This window comes from Mus pahari, chromosome 3, assembly GCF_900095145.1.
Source record: "Mus pahari chromosome 3, PAHARI_EIJ_v1.1, whole genome shotgun sequence".
Taxonomy (NCBI): Eukaryota; Metazoa; Chordata; class Mammalia; order Rodentia; family Muridae; genus Mus; species Mus pahari.
Genome location: NC_034592.1, coordinates 48,961,103 through 48,978,895, shown reverse-complemented (window position 1 = coordinate 48,978,895; position 17,793 = coordinate 48,961,103). Strand labels below are relative to the sequence as shown.

The 17,793-nt window shown below is 37.2% G+C and overlaps 1 protein-coding gene across 1 annotated transcript in view; it reads left to right on the top strand.

The window, feature by feature from the left end:
• Positions 1-17,793, top strand: part of Fap (fibroblast activation protein alpha) — a 75,927-nt gene that overhangs the window by 17,567 nt on the left and 40,567 nt on the right. The window contains exons 4-12 of the mRNA XM_021192961.2: positions 2,334-2,432; positions 3,745-3,839; positions 4,714-4,788; positions 6,317-6,369; positions 9,964-10,036; positions 10,739-10,859; positions 11,894-12,048; positions 14,268-14,371; positions 16,301-16,436. Coding sequence (XP_021048620.1) covers positions 2,334-2,432; positions 3,745-3,839; positions 4,714-4,788; positions 6,317-6,369; positions 9,964-10,036; positions 10,739-10,859; positions 11,894-12,048; positions 14,268-14,371; positions 16,301-16,436 — 911 coding nt within the window. The remainder of the gene's footprint in view (positions 1-2,333; positions 2,433-3,744; positions 3,840-4,713; positions 4,789-6,316; positions 6,370-9,963; positions 10,037-10,738; positions 10,860-11,893; positions 12,049-14,267; positions 14,372-16,300; positions 16,437-17,793) is intronic.

Sequence of the window (17,793 nt, the reverse complement as noted above, 5' to 3'; positions counted from 1 at the left end):
TCCACCAGGGTCCACATCCTAAATGTTTTGTAATCTCCCCAACAGTGCCAGACGCTGTTGACCAAGTATTCAAAGACTTGAGCCTTGCAGGAAACATTGTGTGGTGTTTTTTTTTTTTCTTTTAAACCACAATAGCAATAAAAACCCATGGTCACATCAATTGCATGGATCATATGCACACCTGTGGGAATATGGAAATACACTAAAATAGCCTAGACTGTTATTGTTCACTTAGCAACTTAGTTGTGATTGTGGGGCATGCATGAACGTCCTTCAAAAGTGAATGAAGCATGAGCCTCATATTTTCAAGTGTAACCTAGCCTGACTGGGATTGTCAGTGTCTTCTAGTCAGATGCCTTATTTTTATGTGAACAAGCTAAGACTTAGGAGATTCACCAAAGTATTATAGGAAACTAGTGGAAGAATACACACCCATCCACTTATACTTTCATGCCTCTGTGCATCCTTCCTTTCATATACATATCCATTCAATGAGTGCTTATTAAATGTTTGTACATGCTAGACACCAAAGATATGATGGCAAATGAAATAGGGTGGGGTCTTCAGGTTTGTGATAACGATTTGGGTTGCATAGGAGTTATAGAGCCATTAATAAAAGTCACTCAAATACACTTATAATTAATTTCAAAGACAATTTGTCTAAAATAAAGTAGCATATGCTTTGTTATTGTAACAATGCAACCTGGCTTGAAGGAGAGGGTCAGGGAGGAATAAAATTAAACACTGAAGCCTAGGTGGAAATCATAAGGTAAAGACGGAGGGTAGAAAGTGGTACAGAAGTCCTCCAAAGAGACAAGGGTGTTGAGGTGGTTTAAAGGAGAATAGTTCCCCACAGTACCCTGCATTTGAACGTATGTTTCCCAGTAGGTGGTGCTGTTTGAGGCAGTTTAGATGGTGCAGCCTTGCTGGAGGAAGTTTGTCACTGGGGTGGGGGGGAGGGGGGCTTTGAAATTAAAGCGTCATGTGACTTCTAGTTTGCACTCCCTTCTTCATGCTTTTAAAAGTGTGAGATCTCAGCTACTTGGTCCTGTTGCCATCCTGCAGCTTGTTGACATCCCTTCTTGCTACAATGGACTCTTATCCTATTGGAAAAAAAAATCATAAAACCAAACAGTTTTCCTTAAATTGTCTTGTTTGGGGCAGTTTATCAGCAACAGAAAAGTAACTAATGCTGGTGTTTATGGGCTAGAACTGAAGCCCAGCTTGTTTGGGGTCAAGAAAGCAATGAGGGAGGAGCAGAAAAGACTGGTGGGAGAGGCTGCCCTAGACCTGCCAGAACCTGTAGTCCTTGTTTAGAATTTTATCTTTATAATGAGAGTCATGGCAAGCTATGCAAGACTGTTAGCAGAAGGATAATATTATGGCTCTCATCTTTAACAGTTTTATTTTCACCTGGGTGAATGCCAGACTCATAAATGCTATTTTGAGGTATTGGGCTTTCCTGTAACTTTGAGGTTCTAAGTGGTGGTCGGGAGAAGAAGGAGGTGGGAGGTAGGGAGGACAGAAGCAGGTCTGTGAAGGGACATTGGGAGGGCATCGCCTTATTGCCCATCTGGCTTAACCTGGCTGCCTTAGGCCTCTCTAATGAGCTTCTGAGGAGGAAATAAAACTACGCTAAAAAAAAAAATTAAAATTATGACAGCTTAGAAGGTTTCACATGTAGAAGAAACTTACATGTGGCTTGTAAGGTTACCCTTTCCATGAATTTACATAGAATTTTATGATATTTAAGGTGGTAGTCCTTGTCCAGTTTCTTTTTGTAAAAGTGTGTATCGCGATGGACTACGAAAGTTGTCTGAATTAGCTATGGCCCTTCTTAAAAATTCAGAGGGTGAGAATTCTGGATGATCTCATCCAACCGAGTGAAATTCTAAAACGTATCCTTGAAAAAGTGAATAGAAAGCCAAGCCAAGCTTTGCAAGAGAGGAAATGTGTCCGAGTACAGAGAAGGGTTTGGGAAGTTCTGAGCTGCATCTGAACCTGACTGTTAGAGTCACTTATGTAAGGTCCGATGTCGTTGGAACTTTGCCTCCTGTCCTAGAAGTCCTTGACAGGTTTATTTTACTTCTGGAAGATAGTGTTCCAGCAGTTCTACAATCTTCACCTTCCTCTACATAATCCTCCAATCCATCCTCCCCCTACCCCCATTTGCCCATGCTGTCAGCAAATCAGCATCTATTCAGGCGTTAAACAGGCGTTCTGCAAAGGCAGAGGGCTACCATTACCTGAGGGTGAACAGATGAAGAGCAAGTTTAGAATTTAGTTGGGCGATTAACCTTGCTGCTAATTATATGTTTCTTCCTCCCCCTAAGTTTACAACCCTGAAGGAAACACAAGGAGAGCTCTTACCCTGAAGGATATTTTAAATGGAACATTCTCATATAAAACCTATTTTCCAAACTGGATTTCAGGTAAATGGATCATTTCTTCTGTGAATTTGTAAAATATATATTCTTGTCTTGTCAGTGCTAAGGCTCTTTTAAACTAGCTGGAGCTATTGTTCATCAGTTGAAATGAACAAAGAGATGGATTATTAGGACTATTCATGGACACTTCTTATACCGCCATTCATTCTGGGCTTGCATAATTGTTATGAAGCTTCCTTGAATCTTATCAGGAAAACAGAAGTTAGGTGTGCTGTGTGGGAATATTATCAGTGAATGACATTGCTCTTAGAAGTAAGAAGTAGGGCCTCTCTTAGAGGAAATCAAGAGAATTTGACCCTGTTGGAGCATCCAGCATTATTCTTAACACTCGATAAGGACAAGACAGTTCCCTCCTAGCTAGAGAAAGGACTGAAGGAACTGAAGGGATTTGCAGCCCCATGGGAGTTACAACAATACGAACCAACCAGTACCTTTCGAGCTCCCAGGAACTAAACCACCAACCAAAGAGTGCACATGGCTGCTGCATATGTAGCAAAGGATGGTCTTGTGAGACATCAATGGGAGGAGAGGCCCTTGGTCCCATGAAGGCTAGATGCCCCAGTGTAGGGGAATGCCAGGACAGGGAAGCGAGAGTAGGTGGGTTGGTGAGCAGGAAGAGGGAGGAGCTGATGGGGGTTTTTCAGAAGGGAAATGAGAAAAGCAGATAACATTTAAAATGTAAATAAAGAAAATACCTAAGAAAAAGAAAAAGAAAAAAAGAAAGACCGTTCCTTCCTGTCAAAAATACCTTTAAGTGTTACAGAAATGATATTCATAGTTTTTTGTAATTAGAGCATGATCCAAGAAATGATGAGGTTAAGTGGATGACATTATACCTGCGTATATCAAAGGTCATGGTGAGGTTAAGTGAACAACATTATACTGGCGTATATCAAAGGTCATTTACCAAGATAGAGTATTGCCATTTCTCTTTTTAAAAAAGAACATTTATATGAAGTATTTGTTGTGCTAAATTAAAACAAAGGCCCAATGCATTTATTTCCATTATTGTAAAAGAAACTCACCATTTTAAACTAGTTTGTCCCCCCTTGTAGTTCAGATAAAATAAAGTGTTATTTATGAGCACCCTGAATCAGTTAGAACAGGGCTGCTCCGGCAAATGTGTCATCTTGATGAGATACAGAAGGAGCACATTATCTTCCCTCCCATCATCAGCTTCTATGTGCGGGACAGGGAGGAAGACAAGGTATATCGGTGGAGCAGAGGGGGTTCTTTTGTTGTAAATATCATCTCTAAGAGCAATCACTTTCTGTTTTGCTTTCTTTTGTATTTAAAGAACAAGAATATCTTCATCAATCTGAGGATGATAACATAGTATTTTATAATATTGAAACAAGAGAATCATATATCATTTTGAGTAATAGCACCATGGTATGTATCAGCATTGTCCGACTCCCTCAGAAACCTTTGCAAGCATGCCACTGACCTAAGACCACACTCAAACTCTGGAGACAACCCATCTTCCCACCTCCATCCCCCCTGCCTTCTTCTAGACATGCTAAGCCTCTACCCTCTTCTTCTGCTCTACCTCATAACACCTTTGTCCCTTCTGTGTAAATATATGGCATCAGAAATAAATTAGGAACTTAGGGTCAAGTGAACTGAGATTCAGCTCCTGTCATTAGTATGAAACTTTATAACTTAGTAATGCAATAACCCTCGCTTGTTATACCTGTTTCTTCTACTACAAAGTGAGACCAATAATACTTTTTAGGTTAGCATGAAAATTAAATCCAATAACATCGTAAAGTGCTTAGGACATTTCTTAACACAGAATAAATGTTTAAAGAAGGGTAGCTGTGATCTTTGGAGCATGCTGGTCTCTCTTCCTGGGTTTCCAAGCCTGCTACATCCCTACCCTCAAAGGCCTACTAATCCTTCAAACTGAACTTAAAGGATGGCCCTGTAGTCTCTGTAACCACTTATGTTCTCTTTCAATTCCAACACCCCTCCCTTCATGCTTTTGTACTGTTATACTGAATCTCTTCTACAACTTTTTAATTTGCTTTGTCCGTCATCTGCGAGATTTAATATTATATGCTTTTTAAATTGTTTTTTTTTAATTTTTATTACATCCTTCCATAGTGTTTAGTAATTCCCCTCCTATGCACTAGGTATGGCATCTACTTTTTGAAATCAGACTGAAAATGTATGTGAGTCTGTCAATGGTATGGTATCGCTTTATAATGAAAACGTTATGATGGGGTATGGTTCCTATGTTCTAACCAACTTCTTCATATTTCAGAAAAGTGTGAATGCTACAGATTATGGTTTGTCACCTGATCGGCAATTTGTGTATCTAGAAAGTGATTATTCAAAGGTATCAACTATTTAACTTTGATAAATACATACATATATATAATTATTTCTCCCATTAATATACAGATCAGTATATTAAAATATAAATTTGTGTAAGAAATTTTAAATGAAGCTAGGAGAGGAGGCTCCTACCAGAAGAAGTCTACATCTATCTCTAAAGATGTAAAAAGGAATTCAATTAGTCCATAAAGCACAGCTGGAACACACACAATAATCTAACATACTTTTTAAAATTCTGAATACCTGATTATTCTCAAGTAGCAGGAGACACTTTTTTTCTAAGGTAAGGGAATTTTATTTTGGGATACTGATATACATCAGAAACAGACGAATTATGCTGTTTTTTGAGAACTCTTTGACACCATAACACATTGGTTAATTCTTGCTCAGTTTAACCACCCAAAATTATACTGATATCCCAAACCGAAGAATCATTGTGTAGCATATTAAGTCATATAATCAAACAGGTGTACACGGTCAATATACCAAACAAGAGGTCTCAGATTGTGTATTTGAAAGTTCAATCCTTTCATGTGACTGACACTTAGGAATAAATGGTGTATAACTGACAATTATTTTGCTTCTCCCTGTATTTGTGAGAAATGCACAGAGCGACTTATTTACTTTCAAATTAAAATTCTAGTAGCTCTTCTGAGATCACAAAACTTTTGACTCCACTTTTCAGACCTTCCCTGAGGTGGACTTTCCTAGTAAGCTCTCCTTCCTTTTCAGATGGGAAAGCCATTCTGACCACTACCAGGATGCTCAGCCAGGGCCTTATTCTCCAGTAAACCAGGTCCTTAGGACTTAAATCCTCAGAAATATGCATTTCAGCCTAGTGGGAAATATCAAGGGATGGAAAGCCCTTTAAGAAACAGAATCCAAAACAATGCTTGCTTTATTCACTGAACCCAGCACATACTCAAGGAGATAAAAAGTGGCTTTGTTCAGGAGGATTATTAAGATTAAATGCTACTTTTTATTTTTCAAGTTCTATGATATAGGTAGGTAGATAGATAGATAGATAGATAGATAGATAGATAAAGTAGGTAGATACATACAAACATACATACATACATACATACATACATACATACATACATACATACATACAAAGATATCCAAAGAAAGGAAGACATTTTGTAACAGGCTGTCAGGTGAAATTCATACTGACCAATTTTAAAGAGTAGAATCCTTTTCAGAGACTGCTGCAGACCCTAGAGGCTATGAGCATCACAGGGTGCTCCTCAATCCAGAGAAACATTCATAGGGTAAAATGTGTCAAGATGAGCCTTTTATACTATGAAATGACTTGGGGTATGTTTTTTAATGGAGTGAAGTTTAGATAACACTGAGGTGCCCTTTGGGACCTGGACAAACAGCACACAGGTATACAATGCAGATACCCAAACCCCTACTTTGCACTGAAATGCATCTGCCCTAGAGCCAGTGAGGATCGATCATTGCACATTATTATTTGTATGTGCTTTTAAAGCTTTGTCCTCTGTCTTTGCCCCTCCCCCTAACAGCTCTGGCGATATTCATACACAGCGACATACTACATCTACAACCTTCAGAATGGGTAAACAACCACTATGTTCATGTGGCTTACTTCTAAGACTTCTGGCTCTGATTCGGGTTTAAGGCTATGTGATCTTGTTACTGATAGTAATTGTAATTTGAAATGTATGCCAATCCACAGAAGAGCACAAACTTCCTATGACATAGTCACCTGTTTATTCAACTACTATTCTGCATTTTATATACAAAAGATCTTTAAACTTTCTAATTTTAAATAGAAAAATATAGATGTGCTATGTATGGAAATAAACACATGTAATAAAAAGGTTTATTAAAATGCATGGGAATGTGACCATTTTAAGGAAGGAACCCACTGCATTAGAAGTATGCAGGAGAAAGGAGTTATAGCAATAGCCATTGTTTTGATTCATAGGCCACTGAGTGGTTTAAAACTGGTGGTTTTTAAAAATGACAAAATGCTTTCTTTAACGCTTAAAGTGTTAAGTAACTCTTAATTAAAGAAGGAATAATTGCCATCTATATATTATTTTTAATGTGAATTTCAATTACATGAAATAGTGAACAGATAAAAGGAAGGCATGAATGTATAGGAAGACTGAAGGAGAAGTATACAATGGCTTCCAGGTAGAGAACACTAAGTGTTAAAACAATCCATAGGCATTTCACTTCACCTGATTAGAGGAGAGCTGCCTCCTAGGGGGAATGGATAACCTTGAAAAGGAGTTGGGAACTGAAAACGGACAACAATGTCTAGGCAACCATTTAAAAGAGTGTAGACCGATTTTTGACAACAAAAGGAAATCCCTGAAAGATTTTACAGGAAATGACACGATCAGATTTGTACTTTAGAAAACTCACTCTGGCTAATTGAGGAAATGGATTAGTGTACTTGCTCATCTTAATATGATACCCTCTTTGCTGTTATATAAAAAGTAAGAATAATTACATGGCTTGCAGAGGTATGTAAAGCCTCTTCTGGTCTACTGACCCTTTTGTCAAGCAAAGAACAATTTTTTTTTTGTCATCTCCTTATTTTAAATGTTCAAGGAAGAAACAAGACCTACTTTTTAAAAAACATAGTCTCAGTTGATCTAATAGATTTGGAGTCTCTTTTCTGTTTCAATACCACCGTTAGGCAAGAAGTATTCCCAGAGCTCCATAGCCTGAAAAGCATATACAGAAAAATGCAAATGAGCTTCAGGAACCAAGCCTCCTCCTAAGAACCCTTCAGTCTGCCAAGATGGGGAGTGGAGCCTTGCAGAACAGTTTGGTTTGGGCTTTAATCATGTCTTTTTTTTTTTTTTTTTTTTTTTAACCATTTGAAAATTCTTGATGTTGAAGTCCACCAAATTGAAAAGTACACAAATAAAGATATCCCCAGATCAAATGATAATCATTAATTTCTTCACAGTGGTTTAGATAAGATTTATGTCCTGCAATCATATTACCCATTTAGCTTTTCTGTAGTAAATCTAATCAAGCCACTGTTTTTGTTTGTTTGTTTATGGGTGAACTTATGTGTGTGTCTCTTGGGTTTTTCACAACTATTTAATTTCCAGATATTTTCCTCCAGATAAAACAATAGCACTTTAGTTGGAGATGACAAATTGGTTGAAAGTCAAGTTTTGATTAAATACCACTACTCCTGCTTGTCTGTCTCTGAAGATTACTAAAATCTCTAATCAAAAAGCTATTAGCGACTGATACCTACCACACAGGAGAAATCACTTTTCTCCAGTGGAGTGACACTGGAGTTTATCAGTCACACTCAAGGGCAGGCCTTATACCCAAGAATTCCATATCTTTTGATGTTTTTGTTGACTTTTTGTCTTATTTATTAATTTTTATTTTCATTTTTGTGCTTTTTGAGAAAGAGAGAGAGACAGAGACAGAACCAGAGACAGAGACAGAGAGAAAGAGAGAGAAAGTTGGGTGTGTAGAGAGGTAGAAAGAATCTGGGGAAAAAGTATGATCAAAGTATATTGTATAAAAAATTAGTTAAAAAAAAAGAAAGTCTAGCACAAAGTAATGAAGATAGCTCTGGTTTAAACAAGGTGGGAATTTGTAGATGACACCTTTTATAATACATCCCCTTTCTCCATCTTTTATGGCATTAGTGATTCATAAGACCCAAAAATGGCAGCTCAGATGGCTCTCCAGTCATAAAGAGCTGGATTTGTAGACTGACATTGCTCATGCCATTGCATCACTTAACTACACTCCATGGAGAGAACCAAGGCAACATTGCATTGTCAGTCAAAAATAATATTAGGACATTAACATGATACAGAATTGTATCAAGAATGTATCCAGGTAAAGAATGTTTTTTGCCTCATTACCTTAGATCCCTACATATCCATTGGACCCTGGCCCTCATGTGCCTGGTGTTCATGGACTGCCCTCTGGCTGCCAGAATTCCCACTGCAGTGCACCCCCATAATGTCCTTCCTCTGAAAGCATCACCCTTTCTGATCAAATTTTTGCCTCATTGCTACGTATTTATTGTTCTGTGTGACATAATAAATTTAGCAAAGATAAAGTGTATTCCGGGTCTGCCCAGGTGCCCAAGTGTGAAGGAGCAAGCGAGATAGAACTGATACAAACATGGGACCCAAGGTACTGAGGCTGTGAGCAGAAACCAATGGGGTCTTTTTAAAGTATCTTCAAATTGGTCTTCGGAGTAGATACTGCTTTGCTGTCCCACAAAAACAGTCTTGATGAGACTACTCAGATGATTTTCAAGCAGTCAACCTTTCAGCCTGGCAACTTGCGGTTCTTTAGTACATAAACATTTGATATGTTCTCCTTGAAAATCTGCAAGAGCTCCACAATGCAATTCTCCTGGCTAAAGCTCGCAGTGGGACGCTAAACATCAAAGTGAGATTTTTGGCCAATAGAATATCTGAAATTTCCCCATGGGTGGAGAACTTTGCAAGCCTAAGGCACACTGCCCAGTATACGATCTGTTTTTCAGTTTAGCTTGAGATCAGATGTTCCTTTCCTTTTCTGATTTCAAGTCAGATCCCTGGGGAGATTGTCAAATGGCATCTTATTTTCAAAAATTTGAAATTCATATGCATTCACAGAGATGGGGGTTGTGAATGAGAATGTGGAAGAGCACATATTAAACTAGAGCACCATTATAGAAACTTAGAGCTGGAAGGCACGTCAGCGACCATCTTAGTCTGGTGTGTGCAAATTTTACAGTCTCAGGGGTTAAATGACTTGAGCTTTATTTGGGGTCTGCCCAAGAACCGCCAATGCAATTTTTAAGTCATTCTTATCTCTCTGTGTCTCATGGTTGTCTCCTATAAGACGGCGGGGCTCTATTAGAGAATTTCAAGATGACCCAGTCTATTGGTGTGTTACCCACTTACATCACTGTGAAGATCTGAAAACATAGAAGTTAGGTGACTTAAACCACAAATGAGCTGGGCAGTCGTTCTCTGCATAGCTTCAATGCCTTATTCCCATATATTCCTCTTTTGAACTTGTAGAAGTAAGGATGTTTCATACAGATGTCCTTATTTTTAATTGGCTTGTTTACTTATTCTGTTTATGAAGAATTTTTTTTTATATTGAACACCAAGAGTTGTGGTTTTACATATTTATTTTTTTCTTTCTTTCTTTCTAGGGAATTTGTAAGAGGATACGAGCTCCCTCGTCCAATTCAGTATCTCTGCTGGTCGCCTGTTGGGAGTAAATTAGTAAGTGTTTAGATTATGGAAGTGTTTGATCATTTAAATAAAAGAGGAGCCATTTGATTTTGGCCTTTGTTAAATTTCCCTGCCTAAAAGAAGAGAGAGAGAGAGAGAGAGAGAGAGAGAGAGAGAGAGAGAGAGAGAGAGAGACATCATGACTATTTCAGTGGCTAAAAACGGGAAGAGTTTGGATAAATTGAAACCCGTTTGAGAATTCCGCAAAATCTCAAGCTCATGGATAGACTTCTTTAAATATCGCAGTCAAAAACTTTATCCTTATACTCAGCCAGAATGCGTTGTGCCAGAAAACTCAGGAAAAATATGGTTTTCACAAGTTTCCCAGACTAGCTTCAGACAACATGAAATTTTGTCCAAGCTCTTATTTAAGGGCTCTAAATAAAGATTAGATCTGGCTAGCTATTAATATTCAGGGGTTTATTTGACTACCTGTCAATATGCACAATTACTTATTGGATAATAAAATAACTATATCATAGTAGACATTAACTCTTATTTGATGCAAATTTTAAATCATAATTAATGTGGGTTGGTTATATTTTTAACCTTATTAAATTATTTTAGCTGTGAATCCTTTTGCATCTGAATTACCAGCCCTTTAAAAAAACAGTAGGTAAATAATTAAATCTACATTATTACTGTATTTTTGGGGTAAATTTCCCTTACTGAGTACATTTCTACCATTTTTAGGCATATGTCTATCAAAACAATATTTATTTGAAACAAAGACCAGGAGATCCACCTTTCCAAATAACTTATACTGGAAGAGAAAACAGGATATTTAATGGAATACCAGACTGGGTTTATGAAGGTAAGCTATATTTCTTTTCTACTGTTGACATATTAGTCTTATAATTGAAAATTGTTTCATATACTCAGTAAAAATTAGCTGAATGGAATATTCTTTTAATGAGCTGGTTGTCCTTCTGAAAATAGGTTATATTAATAGATTATGGACAGGAGGAGGCTAATCTTAAAGAATAAAACCTTGTCAGAGACCAGTAGAATCGATATTCATGAATGTTCCTATAATGTGGAGATGTATATTCCAAGATGTGGTCCCTAGCTACTGAGTTAATGCGTTATCCAGTGTTTGTTTTGCTTAGGAAAGACATCTTCCCTGCCCCACCCAAGCTAAACAGCTTCATTATTTTGCGAAAAAAAAAATGTTCTTAGGTTTTTTTTTTTTTAATACCAACACCCTCTTGAATTATATCCTTATTCTAGGTCATGAAGGACACAGGACTTAATTAGACTTTAAGAGGTTGTCTAGCCTCTATTCCTCAAGTCCATTTCTTTAAAAAAGATACATGTGTGAATGTATTTTTACACACAGACACATGCATGCATACATACCTGCACACACACACAAGCACACACACACACACACAAATTAACCCTAGTTGGAAAAATTCTTAGGAATGGAACTCAAACTCTGTTGGTAATAGCGCTTACCAGTAAAGTCACAACCTTCTTTACTGCCTACTTACCAGCCTACTTTGTCTACCTATGGCTGTGGTATAGTCTCTTTGGGTTACTTTAGGTTATTTTTTTAAATTGCTCCAAGGGGAAAATTAATTATTACCAATGTGTTTATTATTTATTTTAAATGTTACATTTCTGGTTAACAGCAATTACTAACAAGACTAATTGACATTTGATATAGAGTAAAATTTAAACTGTTCCTCTTAATTCACAGTATTTTTTTTAATAACCAAAGTATGGCATATGTTACATACACATTAAAAACATGATTTAAGTTAATAAATATTTGTTTAGAAGTATTAACAATGATTTTAAAAGTAAGTTATAATTATAAATAATATGTAAATTCTTATTTTTCAGAGGAAATGCTTGCCACAAAATATGCTCTTTGGTGGTCTCCAGATGGAAAATTTTTGGCATATGTAGAATTTAATGATTCAGATATACCAATTATTGCCTATTCTTACTATGGCGATGGACAGTATCCTAGAACTATAAATATTCCATATCCAAAGGTATGTGAAATGCTTTTAATAAAGGACTTCATTCCCTTGATATCAAAATGAGCAATCATTACCATGAATAGAGGTGGGACCAACACATTTGGAAAGCTTCTTGTCCTTGTATGTCATAAAGCAAACACTGTACTGTGCTCTATTGTTTATGTGGACATCTGTTGCTTTGGACATCTGGCTATGCTGGAAGAAGTAGTCTTTGCAAAATCTATTGCAGAATCTTTGAAAAAAAAACATATGGTCTAGATCATGGAGGAAAAACAAGCTTAACTTAGTTTTAATTATATATATATATATATATATATATATATATATATATATATATATATATATATGTTCTATGTTCCAATTTCAGGGTAAAAGTTCTGTTTCACAATTCTATCTTAAATTCTCCTGTAACTGCAAACTAGAAATGAAAATTCAAATATTGAATTTGATGTCTTTGTCAGGTAGTGTCAGGCACATGTTAAGATCTCGTGTGGACAGGTAAGTGACGTTTTTGAGCCTCCATTTCCTCTTAAGACAATGAAAGTAAACATCATGTATATTATTTATTCAGTTCCAAAGCTAGAGGAGAAGGGCCGGAGTATGCAGCAGAAAGGCTAAGTGACATGGAGAAAGAATTGTGACCTATTTTAAATCTAGACAAAGGCATGAAAGAGGAAAGTCAGGAAAGTAACTTACCTCTTGTAAAATAATTCAGTATTTTTTTTAAAAAATTATATATATATATATATATATATATATATATATATATATATATCTTAGTGCTTTGATTTTCCAAACCCTACTGGTGAATGGCTCCAGCAGGTCCCTATATAAGATAGGATGGGTGTGGCATTTGCAAAATTGGCTTTTAAAACAAGCCAAAGGCACCCCAAAGAGAGAAGTAGAAACATCATGTTTATGTTAAAAGTCACTTAAGAAAAGGAATGAGACAGGAAATAAATGGTGAGATACAAGTCCCCCGAGGACAGGGATAGAGAAAGGGAGATGCTTGGAAGTGAAAAGCTGGATACTTGGAATCCAAAATTAAAAGAACGGAATGTGAGCAGGAAGAGGTGAGGACGCTCAGAATGGAGAAGTGACTCCCACTTATCTGTAAGCGTGTGCCTAAGTCTTCGTGCTTCTTTACAAACTGGGGACCCTAAAACCTCTAGCACTGGACGGATGAGAAAATTCTCAAAACCCCTGTAAATGTCTCAAGAAAGACTTTTGATCTGGAATTCTCAACCTATGGGTCTCAACCCCTTCCGGGGGCGGGGGAGGATCGTCGGAAAGATTCTTTCACATGGGTTGCCTAAGACCTTTGGAAAACATGAATATTTTCTTTACAGCCACCACAAAATTACAATTATGAAGTAGCAACAAAAACTAATTTTATGGTTTGGGGTAACCACAACACGGGGGACTGTAATAAAGGGTCACGGCGTTGAGGGAGGTTGAGAAGCAGTGCTTCAGATGAGTGAAAATTAGCATTTAGTCACCAAACACTGTGCTCTCAAATGTGGTGGGTTCGCATTTTAACTGCAAGATTCTTTTTGGAGTAAAATAATATCCATTCAAAGACAGTGCCTAGGCATGAGGCATGCTGTCACGTAAATTTTAGGTATGCGGTAGCACACGAAATGCAAATCAAGAAAAAACATGTAAAAGCCCACAGACATCGTATTTGCCAGTGAGATTTCCCCCATCCTTTGAGAAGGAAGCCATGGTAGTAGGCTGTGAGGTACAGGGAGGACAGGAAATTTGGTCATTCAGTTGGTAAGTTTCATTTAGTTCTGCTTTTTACTCTCTTTCAAGCAGATCTCCCTTACCCTTCAGAGCATATGGGTATATTGGTTATACTCATTGTACCAATAATGAAACACCTGCCTCGAAAATCAGGTTAGAGAAGGGGGCTTTAGACGTAGACTTTCATATTCCTGATAATTTCTCCAATAAATTAAGTCTCTCATTAAGTACCTGAAATACATGAAGTACCTGAAACGGTTGATACAACATGGGTACAACCATGTATGATACATGATACAACCATGTATCAACTGCCTTGCAAGCAAAACAGAAACAAAGTTCCTGGCCACTATGCAGAACATCTCCGACTGTTATTTATTTAGCTTTGTTCACTTATTAAAATATGCCATGAATCCTGAAGTGTCTTTAGAATATTGGTGGTCAGTAAAACTGTATCAGTTTGTAAATTTCCGTTTTCTTGGCAGGCTGGGGCTAAGAATCCGGTTGTTCGTGTTTTTATTGTTGACACTACCTACCCTCACCACGTGGACCCGATGGAAGTACCAGTTCCAGAAATAATAGCCTCGAGGTCAGTGATCTCAGACGCCTGTCTCATATTTAACCAAATTTTACCATGTTGAACTTTCTACATCAGTTTAGACATCATTTCTAGTGAGTTGAAGATACACATGCCGGAAAGCAGAAAATTAACATGCAAGATGCATGCAAATTAAAGGTCACAAATACGTTTCTTGAACTAGTTCTTTTAAATACTCTGTTACCCATGTAAAGACTCATTTAAAGATGGCCACGGTGATAAAGCTAAAGCTTTCTCGGATTTTCCTTGGAGGTAGAAGTGTAAAGTTGGGACCAATGTGCGGACGGGCAAGTCTTCAGCATGCGTCCTTAAAATCTGGGTCGAGTTTCCCACAAGCCAGGAGTTATGGATCTATGTGCTTCCTGGGACATTATAAACCAGAAAAGGCAACTCTTCTCAAACATTAGCATTTGTCTTACTTTGAAATAGTCTGTTTTGATTATCTTGATGCAGAATTATATGCCAAGAAAGTATTTTCTGACAGACAGAAAAATGAAGCATTTGGGATAGAGAGATGTCTTAGTCTCTAGGACTGCAGTGACAATGCAGAAGACTGGAGCTTACTTCCCAGTACTCACATAGGGCAGCTCCAGGAGGCCTGATGCCCTCTTCTTGCCTCTGAAGACACTGGGCTCATGTATACAAACGTATACTGAACCCAATGCATAGACACACGATCAAAAATAAATTCTTTTTTCTTTCGTTCTAAGTTTGGCTTGGTTTGGGTTTGGGTTTGGTTGGAGATAGAGTTTCTCTGTAATAGAACCCTGAATGCCCTGGAACTTGCTTTGCGCACCAAGCTGGTCTTGAACTTGAAGTGATTGCTTGCCCCTACCTCCTCAGTACTGGGATTAGTGTTCTGACTTCTCTAGTATAACTCAGATATGCCCCTCTGAGTGCCCTTGATTATAGCAAGCTTTCAGACCTAAGTCTGATCTCTGTGTCCTTCTGGTGAAAATAAGGTGCCCTGCGAGCCTCATCTGCTGGGCACAGAGGGCCCGACTCTCCTCCTTCAGCTATACCGAGGAGAATTAGATGGAGGCAAATGAGTGCTCACAACAACCTGGTTAACGGCACCTTGAATATGTATTTTTTGAAATATTATTTTCTTTAGGTGCCAAGTAATAGAAACAGCACTGGAGTCAAGAGGCATGTTAAACAGAATCAGCTCATCTTTACATATTCAAATCAATACATTATTATTTCATATTGATACAGAAACAAAGGCCTACGTGGCTAAATAATTTCACTGAGGATGAATACTGTGATAGAATATTATGAGATCAGGATTTGAGCCCTATAAACTCCTTCTAGCTCTTCAAAATATTAGAAAGTTCTAGAATTTGGGCTGTGAATTTTCATTCACAGTAAGTATGATCATGCCATTAATTGACACTTAAATATGTTATAAAGGCCATCAAAGCTTTTTAGATCATATTATTATCATTATCATTATTATTATCATTATTATTATTATTATTTCAACATTTGACTATGATAATAGCTAAAACTTGGCTTCCACATGAACCTACCAGGAAACAAAGGTATACTATTCACTATCTTAGGGTCTTCTACACCAAGTAGAAAGTTTTAAAAATTGGGATTATAGGCACAGCATAGAAAATGTAACACTTTCATCCCTTTTAGATAGATATATAGCGTTGCCCTTACATCTTAATTTTGTTTTCCCAAAAATGGGGAGAAAGCTCAAGTACAAATAATTTTCTTAGATGAATAACTTCTTACTTATTTTGGCCTGCAGATCTATTTAAATACTATTCTCAAAGAAAATCTATCTTTCTTTTCTACTGAACATATATCCTATAATAACAACTGTCTTTTAGAAACTACAAGTGAAGGTACTATTTAAATGTGGTAATGAGCTGATGGTTAAGACTGTCTGTTTCGGTTTGTTGGCAGTGACTATTATCTCAGCTGGCTCACATGGGTGTCCAATGAACGAGTATGTTTGCAGTGGCTAAAAAGAGTGCAGAATGTCACGGTCCTGTCTATATGTGATTTCAGGGAAGACTGGCATGCGTGGGAATGTCCAAAGGTAAAGTGTATTAAAACTACTGGCAAATATTTCTGAAAATGGAAATACAACAGGAGCTTCTCATTCCTCGGTCACAGTTTGATTGGTTAAGCAGGATTTGGTGTATTCAACCACTGATTGTCAGGTGTGTTCACAGAAATGCCACCATTTTTTTTATCAAATATAGCACAGCAGTCATTTTCTTGAATGGCTTTTGCTTTGAATACAGAAAGACATGAAATGAGCCAGAGTGACGTTAGGGTGGTGATCCAGCCATCGGAGATCCCCAGGGCAGTACTCAACAGAAGCAAAACAAAATAAATCATAGAAAGAATGGGTTCGTTACAGAGATACATGCTTCACACAAAATTGGAGAAGAAATGAAAATTGGACAAAATTGTTAAAATTGAAAAAAAAAACACGAAAGTGAAGCAGCGCCTAATTCAAAAATCAAAGGTGAGTGCTTGAGAGCAGGGCATGAACCGTTTGATCGCTCTGCACCTTATGCTGCTGTCCAGGTATCTTTGAGAACTCTCCCTACCATACTAATCTAAAGATGGAGAGCTTGAAAATAAGGTACAAATTTACCATTAAACTTTAGCTGTTTTTATTCTTCAAATTCAAACGTATCATGTTGAAATTAATGAGTCCAAAGGAACTGCGCCAGTCCGAGTCATTGAAATATGCCTGTCTTTAAGTACTCATTTTAGATACTAAATTTTTAATTACAAATGGTTTCTTTAAATAAAAGTATTGCTGAGTACATTTTGAGAGAGTTCTAATTATGAAAGAAAATATTTTATTAAAACAAATGCAGAGTTAACTTATTTTATGAAGTTGAAGTCCAGATCAAGCAAAGTAAGTCATTAAATTCCATCTAAGATTTAAAACATTTTATTCTATAAGGAGAATGATTTATTCTGCTTGGAAATATATCAGAGCCATACTAGGCAGCATTCCCTAGGCTAAAACTGCTGGTCATTATCCTGTTAAAAAAAGTCTTGACTAAGCTTAAAACGATTTGCAGGAAACTGAGTTTTGTTTTGTTTTTTAACTTATGAGTTTATAACAAAGCAAAAGGATAAGTTTTCAATAGTACCATTGGTAAAACTTGATCTCAGTTGAACTAATTAGTTAGAAGTCGCTGGTCTGATTGGATGGCTCCGGCTGGATACATCTGAAACATCCTGGAATCTAAGCATTATTACCTCAGGTTTAACATTATTAAGTTGGAAACTATGAACAGACAAATAAAAAAAATGATTCATTTGCAATCTGAAATTCTAATGAGGCAGGCGGATTTCTGAGTTCGAGGCCAGCCTGGTCTACAAAGTGAGTTCCAGGACAGCCAGAGCTACACAGAGCAACCCTGTCTCGA